At 42.0% G+C, this 26,910-nt stretch overlaps 1 protein-coding gene across 2 annotated transcripts in view; it reads left to right on the forward strand.

Annotated features, from left to right (window-relative positions):
• Positions 1-26,910, forward strand: part of MBD2 (methyl-CpG binding domain protein 2) — a 51,877-nt gene that overhangs the window by 3,006 nt on the left and 21,961 nt on the right. For both annotated transcript variants that reach the window (XM_063295819.1, XM_063295818.1), the window contains exons 2-3: positions 21,650-21,809; positions 25,338-25,475. In XM_063295819.1, coding sequence (XP_063151889.1) covers positions 21,650-21,809; positions 25,338-25,475 — 298 coding nt within the window. The remainder of the gene's footprint in view (positions 1-21,649; positions 21,810-25,337; positions 25,476-26,910) is intronic.

A 26,910-nucleotide genomic window follows, 5' to 3' on the forward strand; every position in this document is an offset into this window, starting at 1 on the left:
GGGATACTTAAACCTTATTTTACCCCCTCCCCCCAAAACCCCAACAACTTTCTTTTCATCCATGCATCACGTTGGAAGTTCCTCATGAGTAATATTTACTGAGGGAATAGCTGGTAAAGAAATAGCTAAACAGCTTTTCTTCTCTACCTGCAACCTAGAGCTCCTTGTTCTTTCTCTTTATATGTGTCTGTGTGTATTTGGGTGTGTGTTTATATAAAGTAAAAACACAGGAAGAAAGTTCCGTATCTGAGGTCACATAGTAAATTAGTGGCAAAGGTGTGATATACGTTAATTCAAGTCTGTTTGGTTTTCTTGTTATATCCTCTGGTTCTTTAGGAAAAGGAGGGCTGTCTCTGTGAATTGGCTTCCAATGTTGCATTTCTGGAGAGCTTCAAGCAGAAAACATGCAGCTCTTTTTATTTATTACCCTTCTTATTTCTATAGGTTGGGGGGGTGTTCTTTGTAAACTCTATATGTTAGCTTGAGGTATGCCGTTTAGCATGTTTCTTAGCATACTAAGCTGTTCGTTGATGGGATGTGGATTTTGCACCTGTGTGAGCTGTCCTTTCCTCTTTGTAAATATGGGGGGGGGGGAGAAAGAAACATCAAACTCTGCTAAGGATACACTTACAAAACTGTAACTGGTTGTTTGGAGGAAGTCAGGGAGGCAGGTGACAGCCACAGCCTTCTTCATCTGTAATCTTAGTTTGCATGCATGCTGCTGATGTTGTAGCAGCTGCCTTTCCTGTCCCTGGCAAGCCATGCACCCCCCAGTTTCAGCACCTGGGAAGCCAGACCTTCACAGTAGCTGTACAGATGTTAACTTATTCCAGCAAAATATTCTGTCCTTCTCTTTTAAGAAACCAGCAGAGTTCTTATTAACCAGAGGTGGGCAATTTGTAGTACCAAAGGGCCACGTGGCTTCGTAACCTCTGTTTGTCATCTCAAATCTGCCCAGCATGGCACTGAATTTTAGATTGCATTTTAAAGTAGGAAACATAGAAATTGCAAGCCTTAAAAGTGGCTCAGCATGGTTAAAAAGGAAAGGTGCATGCTGTGCACAGAATTTCTGGCCTGCTCGTGAGTGTGTCATGGAGCATCATCCATGCATCATCACTTTGGGCCTTCCAAAACCATTACATGCTGCAGCCAGATGCCCAAAATTTGTCTGCCTCTGCTGTTAATAGTCCACCTTGCATCAGTCAACAACTTACTACTATTTATTATCAATTTCATGTATTGATCTGTTTATTTCTAAGTCTGACTGGATTCGTGGCACTTGCCTACCATTCTACAAATGAAATCCTGCCAGGCCTTTATGACAACCTGAAACATGTTAGATGGAATGTAGAAGAAAGTACCCAAAAAGGAAGTGAAATAGGGTAAGGGTTTAACCCATTTCATCCCTATAATGAAAGGCAGCTTTTTTAAAACTGGGAGAGTCAGACGAGAGATTTATTTAAAATTCTTGAGTCAAGAGATAGATGAAACTCTTAGAGCCAGAGGTCTACAGCTGAAGCACCAGGATCAAGAATGCGCTGAGAATTGCTCAGCTTGACTTCATTTTGCAGGGCGGAAAGTGTGGTCTCTGGAAACGTATCTAATGTTTAAGAAGGTGCACAGAGATGCAGCATTTCTACAAGTGACCCCATCTTATCCATTTGGGACCATCAAAAGTAAAGCTAGCCCTTTAATTATTAGTGGACTATACGATCTATCGTCATGGTTTGACCCTGTTTAACATTGTTTTGTTGTTGGGCAAACCTAGATGAGTGGTTTATTCAATAATCTATGGTTCAGTCAACTATGATTAAAGGGTGTTTAAATCTAGTCTTTGAGAATTAGGGTTCAAAGCAAGGACCATTTTTATTTTTATTTTAATACAGAATGCTATGCTACTTTGGACAGAGCTGCTATCGATGCTACTGTATGAAACACACAGTACTGTAGGACCTGAATGGTCTATAACTCATATAGGGTGCAGTTGTTGTTTGATTCCTGGCCTGTATTTTAAAACGTTAATTTTTTACCTCTCTGTTTCAAGCTTACAGCAGAAATCCTCAATTTTTTAGCCAGTGGGCACATTTATTTGGACTTTTGAGAGCACGTGGTAGACTTTTAGAGTGGATTTTGCCTGCCATGTTTTTATGGCTGGACATAAAACCCAAAAGTCATGAGGCTATAAAGCATGGAGGGGACCAAAGGAGAGATCTTGGACCCATTCATATCTATAACCACCCTCCATACTGGGGACTCCAGAGGTATAGCATTAGGCTTGGTGTCTTCTTTGTTCCTGCCGTTTCAGGAACATGATTTTGAGCATGGAGTTTATGACCCTCCAGATGTTGCTGAAGTACAGCTTCCAGCTGATAAGGCTAAGAGTGAGGAATGTTGGGAGCTGTAGTCCAACACCATATGGACAGCCACCTTTGTCTATTGTTGACGATTCCAAGAATCACAGGTCCTCAGACCAGCCTACCTGCTCTGTGAAGCTACCTTCTTCTAGTATTCTTCTTTTAAATTAATTTTTATTAAAGAAGTTTTTTGCAAAGTAAAAGCAATACAAATTTAAAGAAAAAAGAAAGAAAAGTAAAAGAACAGTGATAAGTAAATAGCAAAGAAATGAAAGAAAAAAGACAAGAAAGAAAAAAAAAGATATAAAGAAGTGGCTTCCAGTCTTCTTTATAGCCATTATAAATGCATTCATGTTTTATCCCCTCTCTCTAAGGCAGGTTTTCTCAACCTTGGCAACTTTAAGACATGCTGGCTGGGGAATTGTGGAAGTTGAAGTCCACATGACTTAAAGTTGCCAAGGTTGAGAAACACTGCTCTAAGTTACATCATGGCTCCCTTCTTTCCACATTCTACCCTTTCTAATAATCAAACCCATAAATCACAAGTTAATTTTTTTTCTCATTTTCAGCAAAAAGTCCATAGAGGGTTTCCAATCACTTTTCCTTAATCAAACAAGTCAACTTTGCTACCATCTTCTTCTAGTGTTCTGATAGTCAAGGCCATAGATTGGGTCTTCTCTATGTAGCCACTCTGGAAAGCTCCCACTGGGGCTGCTGGTATGATGGCCTCATTGCTGTGGTGGCAGGACAACCCTAGAGATGTATCTACAGATGTATGGAACATTATTTTGAGTAGGCATGTTTGGGCCTTTCTTAGTAATTATGAATCAGAAAGGATTGAGTTCAAGTCTTCCTTCTGCTACAAACTCACTAGGTGGCCTTGGGCAAGGCAGTCTCTCTGAGTCAGCTTTCTTTTTCCTGTCCTCCAACAATGTGATTGGATTCTGAACCTAGACTGGATTGTTGCCAGGATTCCACTGCTAACAAGAAGTAAAGGCAAAGAGGTCCTTGGGTTGAGCTGGACTCCTGGGCTCTACGTGAACTCAATCATGGAGTTTTCTTGGCAACTGAAGAAGTGCTGTTTGTCACGGCTTCCTTCTGGGATGGTTTTCAACATTCCAGTTGACTTTCCAGCCCTGGAATTCTCTGGTGACCTCCCGTCCAACTCCTGATCAGGTCCAAGTCTGCTTAGTTTCTGAGCTCAGACAAAACCTGTCAAGTGCTCCTGTTTGCTGAGACAGCAGGAATGGATAAGTGCTAAGACTGTTGTTATACCCACATCGATATAATGGCTGAAAATAAATAAGTGGGGAGGGAACCTTCCAAATAGGTATTTCTGGATGCTGCTATTTAAGAAGGGTATTGGAATATGCTCAGGGGAGGGCAGCAAAAATGGGGAGAAATCCTTGGATGTGACAGCAGAGAAATTGGCTTAGCCTAGAGAAGTTCAGACTCAGTGTGATGGAACATTACTCCCCAAATATAGAGAACAAAGGTGTACTTGCTCACTGTCCCCAAAGACAAGACAAATTTCACTTGAAAAAACAACAACAGATTAATTGGTTCCCAGGTTAAATTGCTCCTCCTGGAAGTCTTCATTCTTTGGTGGGGCAGTCATTTCTTGGGAAGCCTGCCACTTTGGATTGCCTGCTTTAAGCTGAAGGTTAGGCTATTATTATGTTCTTTCTTTTGAAGAATTATAACCCCCTTTTCAATCTATTGCTTCACCAGGCACAGCTGTAATCGTAGCAACCACCCGCTTGAACACTTAGGGCTGCCCAGCGGCATTTCCCATACTTGATGCATGTCATTTTTGCCAGTCGCCCCTCTTTGACTCTCACTCCCAGTGGCCAAGTCTCCTTCTGGTCTGTGAGTCTGTTGTGAGGGTAGTTCATGACAGACATGTTCACTAACTAGAAAATGCATGTATTTTCCCTCTGGCAGGCCCTGGGTGGAAAGTGTAGAGAAGCTACTGTATGGGAAATGCTGTTTCTAGGCATTTAGCACATCCCATATATCCCATTCAGCATCAGTCACACAGTGTGGGATCATAATCCCTCCATTTGGTTAACACCAGCCAGAAGATAAACTTATTTCTCTTCCTGACCAATTGTGAGGGGTGTTACCTGCAGCTGATGTTCCACCCTGATTCCAAGATGGCCAGAGAGATGTTTGTAAAAACTTAAATGTGGAAGATATGGAATATTCTTGTGTGGGCCAGGTATCTGTAATATTAGCCTGGTCTTCCCCTCACGTTTCCATTTTTAAAATGTATATTTCAACAAATATGAAGGCATGAAGCATGGTTTCTCATAGGACAGTGCTGGGATTTTCTTCAGTTTTAATTTTCACCCTTCTTGTTCAATGAGATAACTTTTTTTCACACACACCCCAAATTGAAGAATGAAATTCTCATGGGGGGGTATGATATTCTTGCTTTGAGCTGAAATTCAAGGTGGCTAAAGACAGTGGGGGAGCATCTTGTTTGTCACTGCGCAAGCTTCTCTCCAGAAGTTTTCAACCTCTTTGCTTTCTATGTATTGGTTAAGTTCCAGGAGGAAACATAACACAGAAAAATCTCCATTCGGACTTTTTCAGACTAAAACACTCTTTCTCAACCTCAGCAACTCTAAGATGCGTCGACTTCAACTCCCAGAATTCCCCAGGCAGCTTGGGGAATTCTGGGAGTTGAAGTCCACACATCTTAATGTTGCTGAGGTTGAGAAACACTGGACTAGAACATGGGGCACTGAGGGAGGCTGCAGAAAAATAGGGAGAGTGAGGGAGAAAGCAGGAAAAAAGGAACACATCCCACTATTTGTAGCAGTAAAGTTCAAACACATCATTTAAAGAATGAGACAGAAAAGCAGAACTTTGGGAGGGGGAAGTTGAGCGATGGCCCCAATTTGTTTTTGTGAATTGGATGACATTGCCACTTTGTAAGTCAAAGTAACATAACTTGAGAGCCAGTTTGGTGTAGTGCTTAAGGCAGCATTTCTCAGCCGTGGCAACTTTAAGCTGTGTGGACTTCAACTCCCAGAATTCCCCAGCCAGCATGCACTTAACACAGCCAGCATGCACTTAACACTGGGTTAAGGCACCAGGCTAGACATTGCGATACTGTGAGTTCTAGTCCCGCCTTGGGCACAAAGCCAGCTAGGTGACCTTGGGCCGGCCACTTTCTCTCAGCCCTAGGAAGGAGGCAATGGCAAACCACTTCTGAAAAACCTTGCCAAGAAAACTGCAGGGATTTGTCCAGGCAGTCTCTGAGAATTGGACACAACTGAATGGATTAAAAAAAACCAAACCATATAACTTACACTTAGCATGGGTGGGTGGGTAAGTGGGCAATATTGTTTGCCTTTCAAGAAAGCTGGTGACATGTATTGCACGGAGAAATTGGTGTTGGGAACAGGCTGTAGACCTACTGTGGGGGCAGTTTGACAGTTCTAATGGACAGTCCTCATTCAATTACATTATTGATGTTTTTTTATCCCTGCCCTTCCCAGCTGTAAAAATATCCCTCTTCACAGCATGGTTCAGACCCTCCCGAGTGCACAGCAACTTTAACTTTGCCCTGGATTGTGATTCAGAACCATAGTCCCTTGAAGGCCTTGGGCATTTTAGTCTCAGTTCTGCATCTTTAATTTTAATGCTCAGCTTCTTTTGTACCCGTTCACAAGCAGCTGCAGCCAGCAAAGCCTCTGCTTGCTATTGTTTAGCACCAACCGTTGGCAGTGTCGAACAAGCTCCTTGTACCCCCCCCCCCGCTCTCCTAGGAAAAGAAATGTTTGTGTCCATTTTTTGCTCTGTCAACCATCAAGTTGTTTAAAAAGATGCCTGTGCGTCCTGGCCTCCCGTCAAGGAATTGCTGGCAGGGAGCTGGGCGTCTCTTTGGAAAGCGGGTGAAAGCTCTGCGTTGGTCTCCCAAACCTGTCCGGCCCTCCCCACCTTCCTCTTTTATTTCCCCCTCCCAAGGTTACTTTTGCCTTTGTCTTGCATCGTGTCCCCCTCCTCCAGTGTCCCCAGCCGTATGCAAATGAGTCAGCCTGCCATTGGCCAGCGTTGGGCACCAGCTGGCCACCGTGGCCTTGCGATGCAGTCAGCTTGGAAACCTGACTGTGTGGAAAGGCCAACCCTTTGCGGGGGGGGGGGGGGCGAAGGGAGTACAGCGTTGTCAGAAGGGCGTTGTGAGACGAAGGAGGGGATGGTGGGATGGGAGTGCCCTAGAGTTTTGCCCTGCTTCTTCTGAAATAAGCCCACGGGCCAGCTTCTCCTCGGTGGGAGTGTTCAGGATGGGTTCTGTTGTGATTGGCTGGGGATGACAGGTGTAGGTAGCCTGGCATTTGGAGGACTGCTGATTTGGAGATTGGGTGCATGTGTGTGCTCCTGCTCACGCTCTGTCCTTCCCTGTCCTTGATTTCAGTGCTTACTCTTGAACTTCACCCCCCCAAAAAAAGAGTTTCACAGGTTCTGGGAAAAGGGTTTTTGAGAATGGGGTGCAGCCAACGTCACAGCACAGCTCCTCAATGGCATGGTGCTGCCTGTCTGCCTCTCTGTAGGTTGAGTCATGGCAACTGGATTTCTTTCTTTTTGGTTGAAACGTTTCGCTGCTTGTCCAAGCAGCTTCTTCAGTCTGGGCAAAGGTTGGTGAGGGGACCCCATATATGTCTTCCAGGGTGGCTGCATTGTCCCTACGCCTGAATGGCTGTTCATTGTGCCATGGAGGTGTGGATTGTCTCTGGGATGTCTTACTCATAAATCCCTCGCTCATCCCCAAGTGGATGGTTAAGTGTGGCCTTCCTGGTGAACTTGTGAAGTGGTCTTAATCTTCCTGGGGTCTGACGAAAGAGCAGCATGAATAATGGGGAACAAGTTGTGTCTGGGGCCTCCGCCTCTATTGAGGGAAGGATTTTCCACTTTGGCATGAATGGATTTCTTAACCCCTCTCTCAAACCACCTATCTTCTCTGTCCAAAGTGTGAACATTATTGTCCTCAGATGAGTGTCCTTTTTCTTTTAGATAAGGTAAACTGCTGATTCTGGTCCTGTGGTGTTGCTCCTCCTGTGTTGGGCCATCCTCTTGTGTAAAGGCTGTTTTGTTTCCCCAGTGTAGAGCTCAGAACACTCCTCACTGCCCTGGATTGCATATACTACATTGCTCCTCTGACATCCCAAAGGCAATCCACACCTCCATGGCACAATGAACAGCCATTCAGGTGTAGGGACAATGCAGCCACCCTGGAAGACATACATGGGGTCCCCTCACCAACCTTTGCCCAGACTGAAGAAGCTGCTTGGACAAGCAGCGAAACGTTTCAACCAAAAAGAAGGAAATCCAGTTGCCATGACTCAACCTACAGGCAATTCCACCTGCACGACTGACAACCTTCATCGACTGTCTCCCTCCCTCCCTCCCTCCCTCCCTCCCTCAGATCCAGTGCACCCTCCTGGCATCATTAAAGCAATTCAGACCTTTCCTGCGCATCCCGCCCCCAAGAAAAGTCATTCAGATACACATGAGAATGTGTTTCTTAATCACATTCCTTGAACTTGTGTCTTATCAGGTTATGCTGTCAGTCTGAAAGCTACTTACCTGGGCCCATGTATGCATGTGCAAGTTTTTGATGTGAGGAGTGACCCTGATTTTGTGGTAGTACTCAGCTTTATTGTGGCTGATACAGAATAAGGGCAATGCTTGAAAACTCAGGTAGGTGGTAGCACCCAGCCAACACTGGCTATCTTGGAAAAGCTAAGCAGGGCTAGTACTTGGATAGGAGACCACCAGGAATTCCGACAGCTATAGAGTCAGCAGAACCTCAGAAAAAGGCAAAGGCACATCATACCAGGACTGCGGCCCCCCCAAATTATATGTGCCTGCTTGAGTTATCACCAGGAATTGAGCTCAGCTTGTGGGTATCTTTAGTTTGTAATGTTTAAAAAGTGTGTTGAAATGTGGTAGGAAAGGGGACTCAGACTCAGTGTAAATTATTTTTTTTTTCTATTTCTAATGCTGCTGATACAGGCCTGGTTCACACAGCCTACCAGATTATAATGATGGACGAACAAAATTTATCAGTTTAGAAACTTTTGACTCCATCTCCAGTCCATGCAAAACCTTCTATTTTATAATATAGTTTGTTTGATTTTGGCTTAGTGTTTTGTGCAAACCCAGTCATTGTACCTTGCAAACCAAGCTTTAAGATTCAGAATCTGGGTTCTCAAAGGATATTCAATAGACTGAAATGAGGGGAGATAGTCTGTAGTTCAGCGTGTTGTAGGAACCCAGCCATTATCTTAGCAAGCTGTATGAACCAGACCTTTATCTTACTATAACCTCAGCAATTGTATTATATTACTCTGGTTTTAGTGTGTTCTGTGAACTCAGTTCCCTATGGTGTATTGAGTAACATTTTGTTAAGAATGAAGCATAAACACAGACATCGTTTACACTTGCAACAACTTTGGGTAACCGGTTGCTATTATTTTCATTTCAGAATGAGGCTGAAATAAACTGATTTGTTAGGGGCTAAAGAAAAAAATTACAACTGTTGTAGGTGCCCAGAGTTCAGGCCACAAAAACACAGAAAAGGGCATGTTTGGGCCTGAAGCCCATGTTTTAGATCCTGAGGGTGTGACATTTTCAGAAGCCTTGGAGATAAAGCAAAGGAAATGAAGAGGTTTCATAAATCTTTCAGTTAGGAGAGAGACCTGATGTAAATACAGTATATAATAAAGGCAGACTTTCCAAATTTTTATGGTGCAATCTCTTCACTTACATTTTGAACTTTTTTTCAGGATTGTACTACTTAGTTTTACTATTAAAAATATGCCTGATTCCCTGACCTGGATGAATATAATTGGTTTGGCTGTATACGGAGCCATAAAGCAAGGCAACACAGGGGGAATAGAATTTCCCAGCCTTCAGATATAAAATATCGATTGATATTATGAATTCAAATAATTCAGCTTATCAGTGACAGTGTTCCAAATGGTTAAAGCATGGGCTTGGAATACTGCTAGGCAACGCTATCTGGTTTAGACATTGGTAGTAGAAAAATATAATCCCAGTGTTGAAAACAACAACCAGAGCGGTCAACTCAGGCTTTAGTTGATTTATTGCTCTGGGGAAAAGTAGGGCTGCAAATCAAGAGACACTTATTTTGTGCAAAATGCTGTTTGTGTAAATAACTAAGAAATAATAATGGTATTTTTTTTGATAAAAGCTGCACTGGGCATAATGTTAATGCACTGTTCAGCATGTATCTGGTTAGTCCTTGGCCCTTAGCATCAATCACTTCCCCCTACTGAGTGGCCATTACAGGTAGTCCTCACTTAATGATGATTCATTTAGTGATGGTCCAGACTTACAACAGTCCTGAAAAAAATCCAACTTGCAACCGGTCCTCACACTTATGACCATTGCAGTGCTCCCGTGGTCACATAATCACAGTTTGGGCACTTGGCAACCAGTTTGCATTAATGACTGTTGCAGTGACCCACTGTCACTTGATCGCCATATTTGTCCTTCTCAGCTGGCTTCCGGGAAGCAAAATCAATGGCGACTGTGTGATTTGCTTAATGACCACATGGTTCACTTTATGACTGGTGATTCACTTAATGACTGGCACAAGAAAGGTCATAAAATTGGGTTGGATTCGCTTAATAACCTCTTCACTTCCAGTCCCGATTGTGGCTGTTAAGCGAGGACTACCTGTACTGTAGTTTGATAACTGGGGTGCTGTGGATCTTCTTACACCCCCCCCCCAAACACACATTGCAAGGTCTGTGAACTTGCAAACCATGGTGGTTTGAAGCAGGATTGCTTAGGGAGGTATTGCACAATTCTCAAGGGTGCACCTGGGTTTGGGTGGTGTGATGAGAGCCACTTTCCAGAAATCAGCTGGGCCAGGGTCTGCCTGGGGAGTGAGTTGGGAATGTGAAGGGGTGAGGTGGGTGTCTTAGGCGTTTGCAAGACTTAACACACCTGTTTTGCTCCCCACACTTCCTAAAGCCTGAACATGCCAAAAAAAGTGTAATGTATTTATTTCCACACTCTTTGGTGCGCTTCAGATTTCCAATGCAGGGGAAGAGCAGTGAAAAGAAGTGAGACACCTGGCTGCCCAACTGGGAAATGATCCAGCAAGGCTGTTTTTGGTTTTTTGAATATTAAGGCTGTAAATATAAGCTATAAGTTGGTTTGGTGTGTGGTTGTAGGGACTGGCCATTATACTTCGTAACCAATGATTTATGACTCAAGATAGAGTTAACTCAGCTAGTTGGGGCTTATTCAGCAAAACAGGGTTAAGAAAACGGTGTTAAATCAGGTCAGTGATTTTAGGATTTCAGTGTTTCATGCCTTAAAAAGCTAAAAGGTGTTGGTTGGGAGGAAAAAAAACTAGGTAGAAAGAACATTTGAACTGAAGGTAACTTTTTTTTAATATAATCAGTTCTTAATATGTATTTTAAGGTGTAGCAAGGATGACTTCTGATACTGGAATTCCCTGTGGGAAAAAAATTTCAGAGTATGTTCAGTTCAGAGCCCTAAGCAATGATGTTAGTCTTCTGCCAAAAAACTTGACATGAAGTGCCTGCTAGGCAGTTTGAGGCTTGTTTGATGTGTTTTTCTACAGATGTGAGTATTTCTTGATCTTGCAAAACATCTCTGTATATCTTGTAATGCTGTTTGTTGGCCAACTGGTGGAGAGACAGGGAAAAAAGCACAGAACTGTTTTAACCAGGAGATCTCCACCTAAGGAATGCATATCATCAGGATTCCCATTGGAGAGTACATTAGTTATACCAGTTTTTTCCAGCCTCTGCAACTTTAAGATGTGTGGACTTCAATTCCCAGAATTCCCCAGCCAGCATGCTAGGAAGTTCTGGGAACTGAAATCCACACTTCTTAAAGTGGCTGAGGTTGGGAAACACTGACTTATACAAGAGGCTCTGTAGGGTGATCTCAGCTGTTATAACTTGTAAACCATAGTTTATGGCTTACCCTGTTATGTGAATCCAACCCATTGTGATTATAGTTTATAAACAAAGTTTATCGCAATGTGTGAACCCCTTTCCTTCTTTTTCAAGTTGGGGTAGATATTTGTACATTGGAGAAAAGCAGAAACTCATCATCAAGGAACAGATACACTATGCTGGGACATTTGCATGTAGATGCAAACTTAGAATTACTGTAGCTTAAATAGAAATAACGATTTGTCTCATTAAGGGAAGACAATGTCCTGGTACTCTTCAAACTTTGTTCTAAATGATACCAAGTATTGGTGGGCAATTTCTATCCTCTTCCTTAACTTGCACTTGGAGTGAATAGCTCTTGAAATAGAGGCCCATAAAGACGAAATAGAGCTATCCTACTTCAGACCTGGAAGCTATTTTTAATTCACAATATGAAACCTATTTTAATGGATTTTCTTTACAGTCAAAAGTCCTCTTAAAAATTAGGCATCTATCAAATATACAGAGACTGGGATTAACACACACATTGTGCTAAATCCTGGTTTGCTTAATCCTGGTTTATTGAACAGTCATGAATGATGGGTTCATGGAAATCATTAAGCCAAAACCAGAGAAAGCAAGTTATGAGTTTGGGTGGTGTTTGAACCTACCCAAAAACGATAACGGAGAGCAAGGAAGAATTCTGGCCGGAAATTCTTGGGAGTTGCATCTCAGCCATCTGGAAAGAGCAATGCTGAGGAAAACTGTAACAATTAAAAGTGTAAATTTTCTTTTTTGCTTTTGTTTTATTTTCTAATTCCTCTTATAGGTGCCAGTCATTTATATCTGCAAAGAATCTCACTTAATTTTTAATGAATAAGTGTTGACTTCTATCATGGTTTTTCTTGTTCAATCATGTGTAATATCGTCAGCATAGTACTTGTTGAATGCTTGGAAGTATCCCAAAGGTTTCATGTGCCTTATCAAGTTGTAATCCTTAACAATGTCCTACAATGGTAGTGAGGCCAAGAAACCACCTAGTGGCTGGATTCATATGTTGCATTAAGCCATGGTTTGTTGAATAAGGTAACATTGATTTTGAATGACATGCTAAGCCAAACCCAGAGAGATCACACTGGGGTTCTGTGTGTTGAGTGAACCCAACCCATGAGTTTGTTAGATTTATACCTGGTATTTCCTTTAGGAGCTCAAGGTGGTATATATAAGGCTCTCTCCTTCAGCAACAGCTCTGTGAGGTAGGTTGGGATGTGAGAGAGGGACTGATTCAAAGTCACCCGTGGACCTAAACCACTACACCACACTGGCTTTTATGGTTGCTTGATGGTGGATCTTGATTTGGTGCTAAATTGTGAAGCCATTAGATGAGACCATCGTATCTTTTTTTTCTTCAGTCTCTTCCACCCCTGACCCCATCTCTCATGTCTCAAGAAGTGAGATGAAATGAAAGATGGAGTTCAGACATGGACTTTTACCCATGTTAGAACTAGGTTGTAATGCAGGGCTTCAGAGGGTCACTTAGCTTTCATTAAGTTTCCATCAAAATATCTTTATGGAGAGGAGTAGCCCCATCTTCTAAGGAAGGTGGGCTGCATTGCTCTCCTTTGCTCAAGAAAAGCAGGTTCTCTGCACAGGCAGAATTTTTTTCTCTCAAACAGAGGTGGCAAGTTGGGGCAAAGCCTTCAGGTGGAGGTTGCCTTGTTGCAATGGATGCACTTGTTATGCTCAAGCCTTCGTAGAAGCTCTATTTCAGTGTTTCTCAACCTCAGCAACTTTAAGATGGGTGGACTTCAACTCCCAGAATTCCCCAGCCAGCATGGTTGGCTGGGGAATTCTGGGAGTTGAAGTCCACGCATCTTAGAGTTGCTGAGGTTGAGAAACACTGCTCTGTTTGTTTGGATTTCCCACTTTCTGTGGGATGTGCGCATCCTCTTCAGAATGGGTCACTCTGTGTGTATGTGTGTGTTTTTTTTTTTTTTTTTTGAGAAACCCACTGGTGCCGCTCTGGCTTGGCACATGGCAGAACTCATAGCTCCTGAGACCCAGCAGAGGCTTACAATATTGCCTTTGCCGTTCTTAAAACATTTTGAGCCAACCCTCTGTTGTTTCTGGCTGAGTGTGATATGTGTTCCTTTGCATGGGAAAGTAATCTGAGAGGTTTACATGACAATGAGTGTGTGTTTTGATTGTCTGCTAACGGGGCTTGGCAGTGACAAAATGGAGGTTGGAGCCCCCTTCTTCTTGACAAACTGTCTCTTTCTGTAACGTATGTGGGAATGACCTTGAGAGATGTGGGGGGGAAGAGATGCTGACTAAGGAACAATCAGATAAGAGGGGACATAGCCCACAGCTGCCTAATAGGAAGAGAAAGGCACTCAGAAAGGGACCTCCCTAATCAGGCTGTAAAAAGAGATGGTGGGAGATGTGTACTTTCAGACTTGCAAGATTCTGTTAATGTAGCCTTACAATAAAGTAGAATTAGCTCATCTGGTCATGTTTCCTGTCTGGTCTACCTGGGAAGGCTGATACTTTCAAGCGTGGTTCCTTCTGAGTGAACAAATCCTTTGTTCTGGGGTACCAAATTGCACTTTTCAAGTTACAGAGGTGCCATCTGAAAGCAGTGGGATTGAAGGGCTCTGAAGCTAAACAGAGGCTGGTCTGCTTAAAACCAGGATGAGAGGCTGCCAAGGAATTCAGGAGTTAAAGGCTAGAGGAGAGCCAGATTGGTCTAGTGGTTAAGGCAGCAGGCTAAAAGCCAGGAGACTGTAAGTTCTAGTCCTGCCTTAGGCCTGAAAGCCGGCTGGGTGGCTTTGGGGTAGTCACTCTCTCTCAGCCCAACCCACCTCACAGGGTTGTTGTTGTGGGGAAAAGAGGAAGAGGAAGGAGTAGTAGGTATGTTTGCTGCCATGAGTTATTTATAAAAATAATAAAAGCGGGATAGAAAAAAAGGGGGGGGGAGTTCCATTCTCGTTCTTGTTTGTCTTTTTTTTTTTGGCATCTCTTTTCCAATGTACTACATAAACTCATTGAAAGGGATTGCAAAGGCATAATTTAAGACTGGGGTAGGCAGTATTTGGGGGTTGGGGCATATTCTGAAACCTTGTGGGGAGCACCCTCATAACTGCCCAGAATCACGGGAAGTTGGGCAGCATATACATTTATTAAATTCTTCTTCTTATTATTATTACATGGCTGCTGTGGGGGTGCTGCCTGTTCCCCATTGTGGGCCTGGCCCGTTGCAGAATTCCCATTTGCTAGAAAATACCTGAACCTCCTCTTGGCTGCTGTAGTGGGACTTTTATTAGACCCCAGCATATTCTTCCAAATAAATATGATGCTAAGACTAGCCTCCTGCTCTGCAATATGGTGGTTTATTTTATTTTGCTTAATTAAAATGGTCGTTTATTTAAGGAGGGGCAAACAGCACAGTTGGCCCCTAGGGAAGAGTCTAAAGCAGTGTTTCTCAACCTTGGTAGCTTGAAGATGTGGGGACTTCAACTCCCAGAATTCCCCAGCCAGCCATGGTGGCTGGGGAATTCTGGGAGTTAAAGTCCCTACATCTTCAAGCTGCCAAGGCTGAGAAACACTGGCCTAGAGGCTGACTGATACATGCATATTTATTTAGTTGTAGCTTTTTTTATGCCACTTCCCATTAAAAAACCAAACCAAACCTCAGAGTGGTTTATAGTTAAAGCAGTTCCAAAAAGCATACATTTATTTTAACTCATAAATTAATTTAATGTTGGGGGGTGGGGCTACAATGCCCACAGTTCCTTGTCACTGGCCGCTCAGTGACCAGTGGGGATAGTGGGAGATGAAGTCCAAAGCATTTGATGGCCCTTGGATTGCTTACTCTCAAGTTGCTCAGCACCTTAAAACTGGGCTAGAAACAAATGTGAGTGACCTGAGAATGTGGAACAATGTTGGAGTAATCTGCCTTGTACCTTTTCTTCCGGGAGGTGCATTTTGAGCTGATTGATGCTTCTGAGCCCTTTACAAAGATAGCATTACACAGTGCTGTTCATTATAGCATTTCAGGGAATAAGAGACAAAATCTGAGAAAGTTCCTGTACATTGGAGGTCACCATCTAAAGGCCCTTTTAAGGGCAGATTAAAAAAAAATAGGAGAAGAAGCTTAGATTCTTGCCCTGAGCTCTATGGAAGCTGGATGGGTTTCAGAATATCTACATTATAAACACTGGAATAAACGTGGCAAGTTTGTTCATGCTTGAGTTGTGAAGTCACAAAAGGTAGCTGTGTGACTTGGATGACCTCGCCAATGCATCTTGGAAACAACATACTTAACCTTTCTTGAAGCCTGGAGATAAAATGATAATTAGTTTGCAAAGTGTCTCTTCCTAATGTGAGTGAGATTCGACCAGTGTTTCTCAACCTTGGCAACTTTAAGACATGAGGACTTCAACTCCCAGAATTCCCCAGGAAGCATGCTGGCTGGGGAATTCTGGGAGCTGAAGTCCACCCATCTTCAAGTTGTTGGGGTTGAGAAACACTGCTGTAGGAGTTTTAGTTTTTGAAGTACAGAAGAGATTTCTGGTGCTATGGTGGTGTAATGGTATGTGGGAAGGACCTTGGGAGACAAAGGGCAGGGAGGAGAGATGCTGCCTAGGGAGTGAGAAGAAAGGAACTTCCCTAACTCATCAGGCTGTAAAAGAGGGCAGGAGATCTGTACTTTCAGACTTGCTAGGTTATGTTAATCTAGCCTTACAATAAAGTAGAATTAGCTCATCTGGTCGTGTATCCTGTCTAGTCTACCTGGGAAGGCTGATAGTTGGGCAGTGAAGGAGGTGGTGGTGGTGGTGGTGGTCTTCATCTCCAATGTGCAAACAGGGCAAGTGCCTGCCAGACCTCTGTGTTATACACTTCAAAGGCAGATACACTGCCATCACACATGTAATTTACAACAGTTAATTTCAGATTAAATCTTAGTCTGAAAAGCACGAGAATTCAGGCCTAAGGGCTGCCCTTCTAGAGAAGAATAGACTCCATTTCCAGATTTTCCGCTTTCTTTCCTTAAAAACTAAGTAAGCATCTACACCCAGCAATCTGGCACGGGGTGAAGGCCACTCCTAGGCTGGGGCAAAAGATTAAATCAACCCCAGTTCCCAGTTCGGTTCAGTTATTAGATCTATCGAGCAGAGATGAGTCGGAAATGAACAGACGCTGTTTAAAACAGAAAATGTAGACTTTATGTACTAACACTTATCAGACATACTGTAACTACCTAAACTTATCAAGAAGCTTACTCTTTTACAGTATTACATTTACAAGGTGTTTGCCTTGGAATTCACAACAAGATCTGCCTTATACAGTCCTTGCTTAACACCCTAATTGGAACTGGCAATTGGAAGCAGTCTCTAAGTGGGACATCGTGACTGCTTTCTGGCTGGAAAGAGACAAGACTAGTCAGTTTCACACCTTTGGCTTTTGTTTGCCTCCTAACCGCTCCCCCGCCTTTTTGTAGGCTCTAGTTTCTGTTTACTGACGTGTACACATCGATAGCAATGTGATCACGCTGCAGCCCTGGGCTGAAGCCAGGGGCATGCTACTCAAACAGCTTACTCTCTTGAAATCCCTCTTGGGGAGGGATTGGGGAGAGAAAAAGCAAGCGATTTCTGTAGGCAATCTCTCCTTTGCCTGACCCTTTCCCACTGCCAGTGTGATCGCAATGCTCTCAATGTGTAGAAGAGCTAACAGCTTATGCTCTTGTTATCCCTCTCCTATCTCTCTGCTCTGCAGGGGGGTGGGAAGGGTCAGGCAAAGGAGAAATTGCTTGCTTTTTTTCTCCCCACTCCCCTTGCAAAGCAGAGAGATTGCAGAGGAAGAGATTTCAAGAGAGTATTGTAAGCTGTTTGCGTAGCGCGCTCGCGGCTCCAAGCCTGGGTTGCCAATGCAATCGTATTGCTTTCGATGTACAGAAGAGTAAACAGCTTACTTCCTTGCAATCCCTTTCTCTCCAATCTCTCTGCTCTGCAAGGGGGAGGAAGGAAAAAACCACAAGTCAGGCACAGGGCAATGCATACTGACTGTAATGGCAATCACGTGACTGAGGGATGCTGCAAAGGTTGTGAATGGGCCGTCAAGTTGTTTTGTTCAGCACCATCATAACTTCAAATGGTCGCTGAATGAATGGTCTGTAAGCAAGGACTACCTGGAGTCTTCTCCAGCTTCTGGAAGGCAAACATGCACATTTAACAAGTAAGAACTCAACAGCAATCAAAATTACACAGCAGTAATAAAAACAATATACATCACAACATGTTTACAATCACAATGAAAATAATGCTTATACAGTTATAAAGTCTTAAAGCTACAGCAGTTTCACCCAAAGGGGTAAGAGCAACCAACGTCTGGATGAGTCTGCTCTTAGATGTATTGCCTTGCAAGGGGAGAATGGTGTCTGGATCTGATGTTTTTCCAGATCTTAAAATAGAGGTCTATATTTTGTTATACCACGACAAGCATTAAGTCATAGCTTAGAATCCTTTTTATGGACAGGGAACATAATTTTCATTTTTGATGTCCAAGGACTGTAGATGCGTGGCAGCAATGTAATGATATAACCAGAGAGGTTAGGGCCCAAATTTTCGGCCCTTCCTAGGATTGCTAGTTCTGAAGATGATAGGAGCCCAAATCTGGTAGCCTTACTTTCTTCCTCTCTTATGATATAGTGAGTATTTTTAAACAATAGACTGGGTTAAACATATTTTATTTGATTTCCATTTAAAGTCATTGGGAAATTGCCACCAAATTTCATCAGGATTATCTTGGGGGGCTCTGGGAATTGCAAAAATGAGGTTTGGAGACTTCAGATAGCCCATGAGTTAAAGTGATCTCTATATTAAGGCAACCTCAGATGGGTGTGACAAGACAAGGCCCTGGAGCTTCAAGGAAGCATGATCCCAGCTTTAGAGGGACATGGTCACCTTGGCACCTATAAATCTGGGATTCGGTGCCATAGCAAATCTGTAGCATAGAAACACGTCTTTCCTTTTTAAACTGAGGGGGCTTTTGTGTTATAAAGCAATTTCTACCCTTGCTTTATTCAGATATTCAGGACTCTGATAGTTAGCTCACATCGTTCGTACATATGACCGGTTGAAAAATATTGTTAGCTAACAATAAAGTATGGAGTCTAGTTCATATGCCTGCTGGGACTTTTACATCCTCAAACAGCAAATTGTCCTTATGTTCTCCAAGCCTAAAATGTATGGCAAAAGCTCTTTGGGAACTAAAATTACTGGGAGTTGTAATGGCTAGACTCTTGAAAAAGTTACAAGATCCAGGAAGAAATCCCAGCTCAGCCAAGAAGCTTTTTTTGGTGGGCCTGTCCAAATTAGTTACTTTTTTTCTGCCACTTTTATCACAATAATTTTGCAATTTGCAGAATTCCTGGTCAACATGGCTGAAGGCCAGGGAATTCTGGGAATTTCAGTCTGGAAGAAGCAGGTGGGAGAAGCTGATGTAAGAAGAAATTGAAGAAAGAAATGAGAATGTAATTATAATTTTCCATGGCAGGAAATCCTGCAGTTCAAAGTAAAAAAAATACCACCCCGCGTTGAATGGCGTGGAGAGTTCAAAACTTTGGGTATTCTCTATAACAGAGCCCTGCATTCCTTTTTCTATGCTTCAGCTCAGCAGGTGGATTCGCTTATCTAATTCTGGCTGATCCTAAAAAAGCTAAACAGGGTTGTACCTGATTAATGCTTAGATGGGAGACTAAGGAAATCTAAGGACTGTAAACAAGAAAAGGAAGTTGAAAAAAAATTGCGGAAGAGGTGGATGGAAAACTTCTTCTGTATGGTTGCCAAGAAAACTTCAAGGCTCTGCCCATGAAGTCATCAGTAGTCAAGTGTGACTCAAGGAAAGTGTTCCTTTTTTTTCCTGTGCTTTAAGAAAAACAAAAAACAAAAAAAACAACCCCACAGGAAACCTGTTAAAACAATCATGCTTTAGTCAGAAGGCTGGAAAAGTGTACAGTTAGTTTTAGATTTAAATAGATGTGGGTTCGAAACTTGCTGGTGCAGTTTAGTTTTGAAATGTCTATTCTGAGATCTAGCTAGTTTCATTCTGACTGTATTTTGTGACCCTTGGATTCACCACATGTAGCAATGCGTGAGCTTCATCCCCCAGCCTTAGATCTATAACTTTATAGAGCTTTGGGGCCACAGTGCAAAGAGAATAAACCATCAGCCTGCTTTCTGGACAATCTTTGCATTTTTTTTCTGTTTCATGCAAAAAGTCAATAAGCCATAAATGTAGAGATTGTCTTTTCTCTAATCAAGGAAGGTTCTCTAATCAAGGTTTAGCCATCTCTGCAAGTTCTGTCATCTTCACCAACCATTCCTCTATTGTGGATATTGCCGAACCTTTCCGCTTTTGAGCATATAGTGATCTTGTTGCAGTTGTCATATATAAAAACAAAGTTCTATGGATTTTTTCTAGCTGTCTGTCCATTAATCCCAAAAGAAAATTTTCTGGTTTCAGTCGTACATTAATCTTTAAAATCTTCTGAATTAATGTATTTATTTGTATCCAAAGCATTTGAAAGTTTTCACAGGCTGCTCCATGCATGCATGACTCTGTCATAAAGTGTGTGTGTTTATTTACCAAATGTAGATGGGCGACCATATCAATCTGTTTAATAAATAAGTAAGTAAGTGCTTTATACTTGGTGCAGAGGTTTGAGGAGGGATGTCAGAATAAATTGTCATGGGTGTCATGTCACAGAGGTATTCTTGGGTGTCTTCGCACCAATTCATTTCCTTGAAGTATCAGTTCCTACTTGAAGTTTCCACTTTTAAGTGCACCATAACGGAGTGAAAAGAAAGAAACTGAGTGATATAGAAGCATGAGTAAAGGAGACCTTGTCGAATATACAAGACATCTGTCCTGGCAAGCAACTTGGCAAAAGCATGGGATACTTACATAGCTGGAAAACAGGCTTTCTGTTAAGGTTGCACTCTGTACCTGTCCTATACAGGTGTCTGCTGGAGGAAAGCCAATCCATATAAGACTTCCCCATATATCAAGGCTCAATTTCCAAGCAACTGGGAGGTCCTACTCTATCTTCCAGAAAGAATATATGGCAAAAGATTACTGATGCATGGATTACCCATTTCCTGTTGTGCTTGGACCTAGACAGTAGAAGGAACCCAAGTCCAAAGATACCTTGGAAAGGACAATGCATCAAGGCAGGGTTTGGCATGGTCTTGGGCAGTGTTTCTCAACCTTGGCAGCTTTAAGTTGTCTGCGCTGGCTGGGGAATTCTGGGAGGTGACGTCCATACAGCTTAAAGCTGCCAAGGTTGAGAAACACTGGTCTTGGGAGTAAGCTAGAGACCTGTGAAACAGAACCTCTTTATGGCTGGTTATACTGTAGCAGGATAAGTGACTTGGTGCATTCCAGAAGTTTTGGACTATCACTCTCATGATCTGACTATTTGCAATGCGGGTGGAAGTTGCAGTCCCGAACATCTGGAGCATACCAGTTGCCTTTTGTCGAGCCATAGTCAGGCAAGCATTGACGGCTTCACAGATCTGGAGTGTGAGGGTATGCCCGTGTGTTTACAATGTCACCTCATTGGTTGCTTTGGCACACACTGCTAAGACATAATTGTTTAAAGAACACAGTTTATTGAACAAATTGTAAATGTTTGGTTTGTAGTTAATGCTAAGCCATAATGGGTGGCTTCTCACAGTGCACTAAGCCAACCCCAATGAAACCTCTTCATGGCATAGTGTGATATGTGGACTCAATTATTGGCAGGCCTAAGAGAAGATTGAAGAATGACCAAAACTTCTAGAGTGGTTCTCATTGCTCCTGAGTTTCTATGAGCAAAGCATGCATGTGTGTATGTATTGCTATGGAAGTTGATTGGAGGCAAGATATGGGCCACTGGTTGTCCCTACTGACCATGAATAGATCCAGATATTTTGAACGTACATTCCCATCATACCTCAGCCTGTATGGTAAAGGATTGTGGAATTAACAGTTAAACATCTGGAAGATACTAGTTACCTACTGGTGATATGGTCATTGGAAAGGTGAGAACCTGTAACCAAATTAAGGTGTACCTCTTCAGATATTCCCAAGTAAATTCAGTATATGATCTGGTTGTAATTGGGAGTTATAAGATTCTAACTCCAAGCTATCTGTGTCAATGCCTGAATAGAATCTAGAAAGCAGCTTGTAACTTTTTGGGACTGTTACCTACCCCCATTTATTTAGTGGTCTGAAAAGGACTCATTGCCTTGAATGATGAATGCATAATAAAGCATTTTCTTGTTTTCTTCTATAAATTTGCAGTCCAAGTGGGAAGAAGTTCCGAAGCAAGCCCCAGTTGGCCAGATACTTGGGGAACACGGTTGACCTCAGCAGTTTCGACTTCAGGACAGGGAAGATGATGCCAAGTAAATTGCAGAAGAACAAACAGAGATTAAGGAATGATTCACTCAGTCAAAATAAGGTTTGCTTGCAAACACGCTTTATAGATATGTCAGTTGCAAAAACTCTGAAATCAAAAAAGGGAAGGAAACATCTGTTCACCATTTCTAATAACCCCCTTGATAACTTTGCATATACCTTGATCAATGGTAGGAGTGTGCAGATTTTAAAGCAATATTTGAGAGTGGTAAAATAAGTAGGGTTAAGCCTGAAATAATTAGAAAACTGGTAGATGTTCATAATTGAAAATACAGGTGCCATAAAGCAAGTCTATTGAAGAGCAGCGAGAAGGAACAGACAAAACGCTTTTGGTAACATTTTGCTGTGACAGATGACACCAGCAGGTTACCCTGTGTGTTTTCAAAACATTGTCATTTTTGTACCTATGACAATTAGTAACTTGGGGGGAGACAGTCTCTCACCAGACAGCTAGTACAGCTGATCTTCAGAAGAACATTTCGTATATATTGGACCATTCCCAGATTTGGCCCTCTCCAGATGCATTTGGCCATGCTACTTGAGAACTCAGGGAGTTACAATCTCAGCACATCTGGATAGTAGCAGATTGGGGAAGTTTTTTTTTTTTAAAAATACTTTCATGACTTGACCCACCATTTGGACACTGATCTGGAGAAAAGTTTTAAGTCAGACTTCAGCCGATGGAATACGGTTCAGAAGGTCCAGGTGCTTGTGGAGAACTTGAAGTCTACTTTGGGGATAAGCAGGCAGTGAAGTGGTTGAGAAGAAACTATCTGGAAAAAAAGATGAGTCAAGGTTGTTACCATTCAAGCGTTAAGGGCAAAGATAGTAATGGGTATCAGAAAGATTTTCACCAAAGGGTAAACTAGAGAAGCCAAAAACTACCTGAATTGTAGAGAATGTAGGAAATGTGAAGTATGCCTTCATAGGAAGAATTAATAATCTCATTGACTTTTCTCTCCATGAAGATCCAGGAACATATCTGAGTAAAAACGATCAATGCGGAGCTTGGTAATAGCTCCTTCAACAGATGTGAGGAACAGTTCGGTGGTGCTACATGAGACAACCACCAAGATTCCAGAGGTCATGAAAAGCTACCAAACTCAAATAAAGTTCACCAGATCCAGACCAGACAGGAGAGGATAGCTTTTATCAGCTTTTGGCATAGCACATTGGTCTGCACTCCAAAAATGGGCATGGTCAAGATGCCAGGAAGAGGTTTAAGTGGTGAAAGGGTTAGGTGATTTGAGATTCCTAATTTCCCTTTAAAACCTCTTAAAACTAAAAAAAAAAAAAAGCACAATCACTTATATTTTTGTTCTACCCCACTTTGTAGCCCATTTTAAGACACCCAGTGTCTTAAGTACCTTTCACCAAGGAAGTAGGACTTAAGAGAGAATCTGTGGTGCTACCTAGGTTTCTATTCCTCTCTGTGATGGAAAACAGAAGGTGGTTGTCTTCTAAGGGGGACAGACAAGCTAATTTTTGGCAGTGTTATGTTTCTGTCTTTGTTATATCATCTAGAAGAAAGAAAACAAGAAAGGTTGCTTTCACTTTGGGCCCAGTCTTTCCTTGAAGATCTTCTAGTTTCTAGCTGATCTTTTTTTTTCCTTTTGAGACCTGCTTTTTCCTCGTGTCCACTGCTCTAACAAGCTATGACTTCTGGTTTTGTTCTCCTGCCACATGTGTCCTTCTGTACTTTGTGGGGGAGTTTGGTTCTTCTATGGAGTTTGCTTTCTGTCTCTTACAGGACAGGATAGTCTTCAAACTTCTTTTTTTATAAAACTGACCATTCTGCATTAGGTAATGACACCGATTAGAAGGATTGTGCGGGAACTGGTGTTTGGTGCTAATGATCAGAGCAAAACTTTCTCTAGAAGGAAACAAGGCAGGAGATAGTACTGTGGGAGTCAGCCATCCACGGAGGGGAGGTCATAAAGGTCAACATGGTGGCTGCATGAATGAAGCCACCCCTTTTTTCATGCATCGTGACACACAAAAGGGATGGGGCTTTGAACACAGGGTTTCAGCTGCCATCTTGACTGTTTTTGAGCCCCACTCCCTGCAGATACACCTGATGGAGGTTGAAAGGATATCCAATAATTGAGGTGCAGCTTCAGTCTAATTCTCATTTTCTCCCTAGAATTAGGAGAAAATAAATTTGAGGAAGCTTGCATGTCAATTTAGAGCATCTCATGATGGGATTTTTATTTCTGGTGAACCTGTGCCCCTGTTTGTCAAATCTTTCCAAAACATGAAACTTTTTTTTTTTTGGTGGGGGTGATGGTGAGGAACATCTATGATGGCTACCTTAAAAAAAAGGAAATAAAGAAATACTGAAATAAAAAGTACCATGCTTTAAATGTTACTTTTTATTTCATCTTACATTTGATATTTTCATTATCATAATGTGTGACCTTCCATATGGCATATTTCTTCAATATCTGGAGTGGGATTTGTTAAATAGTGTTAGAACTGAGCCTTTAAAAACATTTGGTCTTCATTGTAGCGAGCACTGCAAATCTGCTTCCACAAAAGGAAAGGGTGACCTTTGACGCCTTTTCACTTTAAAGCTCTTATTTTCTGGAATTTCATGTAAAAGCTTTCTAGTGAGGTTCTGCCAGCGTTTCCTCTTCACTCACTGAGGGGGTATGAACATATGCAAAATCCACAACAACTTATGGAACATCTTCAAAGTGGGGTGGTCTGTAAAACATAGTTTAAGAAATGCTGCTGTACAGAATTTTTTGATGATAACATGCGTATGTCGGGTTGAAATTCTAATTGCTAAGGAGTAGGGCATAGAGCCATTATTTTCCCCACTCTACTCTTCCTGTTCAGATGTTGCTCCGGTCCATTACTCTAATCTTGCTTACAGATGTCAATTGCTCGGAGGTCAGTGAATTTAGCTTTGTGACTAACCACATGAGTCTTTTGTCTTCTCCATCCTTGACTGACCTCATTTGACATTGGTTTTATCAACACATTTCTCCTCTTTATAGACATTCCTTGAAAATAACCTCTCAGAACAGGAAGGGTGGATTATTTTTTCTCAAAGCATTCAAGGAAGCTATCCTTCCTTTTTGTTCAGCTTTGGATCAAAAGTATCCCTGTGTCAGAATTCCCCCATGATGCAACTTTCCTTTGCACAGAAAGTTTCCCTGCTGTGGAGATTACTAGAAGCCTGACAAAGACTAAAATAGCTTAAAATAGCTCTTTTGTTATTCTTTTTTTTTATTTGGCATACCATCAGTTCCCAAAACCTCTTGGCAGTTTATAATAATTTGTTTTGAAGATCAGGACAAGTTTTTAATCACTTGATGTCATAAGCAGAGACCACAGGCTTTGAGACCTTATATATTGTACATACAAATATAAACCAGTCCATAAAATGCAAACTTTTGTTGAACTAACTTAAGAGACATTTCTTGTTCAGGGCAAAAAATATTAGGAGGAAAAATGTCTTACCATTTTTATCATGTATTGACTTTTCATATCTACTTGGCTGGTATCTCAACCCTAAGCTAATATATTATTTTTTTCTGTCTCTCTCCGCCCGCCCCCCAAACAGGGTAAACCAGATTTAAATACAACGCTGCCAATCAGACAAACAGCTTCTATTTTTAAACAGCCTGTAACCAAAGTTACCAACCATCCTAACAACAAAGTGAAGTCTGATCCACAGCGAGTGATTGAACAGCCCAGACAGGTAATGTGTGTTGGGTGGTGATAGAGTTCCCTTTGTTGATATGGTCTAGAAAAATAATGTTTAAAATGTACCTACTGAGCCTGCTTTCCCCAAGGTGGTATTGTTTCAATGAGAGACTGCACCTTCCAGATTTCTCAGCCTGCATTGCTTCCAAATTAGAATTATCTTCAGGAGCAGATCAAGTAAAAATAACACATTTTTAGACTAATAACATTCCGTTTTTTTTATTTGTTAGGATTGGGGAGAACAACCAATTACTTTCCTTAGGTGATTATTTCTTCCCCTCAACCCAGTAGTATCTGAAGTGGTTGCTTGAATTTTTTGGATAACTGGGCCATCATAAAATACATTTACTTTTCCTTGAAATTGCCTTTGGCTGTTCCAGCATTTTCTTCCAGAAGTTCTTAGAATTGTTTCCCATCAGAAGATATAATCTCATATAGTCTTTCCCAAGAGGGTGTTTCTCATGCTGTCTGGAAAGAATGAAGGAGGTAGTTCTGCTGAAGGCTCCCAGATTGAAAATGCTGGTCTAATACATAGGGAGTAATCCCAAGGAGATACCTATGCAATTACTTCTCTTTTGGATTCAGCTCATCTTTTATATTCTTGTCAAGAATGTACTGTGGTTGCAATAAAGGATGCAGCCTGGGGCTTCAATGATTCATCTTACTAGGCAGAGTAGTGTGTGTATCCTTATAGAATTGAATTATGGCTTGTTTAATAACTATTCTTTTTTTTCCCTTCTTGTTGGCGATTTTGCTGAAATAAGCATTCCGTTTCTTCCAACCCATTTCAATTTAATACGATGAAGTGCAAATTTGACCTGTGAGAATGATCCAGTTGGTTGATAGAGACCACGGGATTCAAGTTGCTGGGGTTATGAGGCCAACCAGATGTGGGATTGAGTTGAAATCCAACCAGAAGAGAAGAAGCATTCAAGCTGTGCTTCTCAACCTTGGATCCCCTAGTGCTGGATGTTAGACTGAGTATCTGTGATTTCCATTTGAAAAAAAATCATATTGGTCTGGAAAAGAGCTCTTACAGTCACTGCAGCCAACTAGACAATGTTGGGATGGCCTACTGATGCCCTTAAATACAAGGCATATCGCAATATATTCATAAAGATGCGTTGAAGGCTATTCAGTGCACAAAAGAATATCATTTGGCATAAACCTCCAAATCAAGCAGTGCTTGTTCTTTATCAACTCTATAAAGAGGATAAATCAATTTAGCAGCCAAAAAATGAAGTAGACTCTCTGGAAGTCATTCCATGCTAGGAAATATCCACCCTTCTCCTTACGTACAAGTATTGCTCTGCACAAGGCCTCAGGATGGATTTCTTATGTGTTCTAGAATTATAAAGGCATTATTACTGTAGCCACAGCTGCCAATGCATTTGGGAAGCATGTCCCAGCTTTTCAGGCCAGTTTATGAA

The sequence above is a fragment of the Candoia aspera genome, chromosome 2 (genome assembly GCF_035149785.1).
Source record: "Candoia aspera isolate rCanAsp1 chromosome 2, rCanAsp1.hap2, whole genome shotgun sequence".
NCBI lineage: Eukaryota > Metazoa > Chordata > Lepidosauria > Squamata > Boidae > Candoia > Candoia aspera.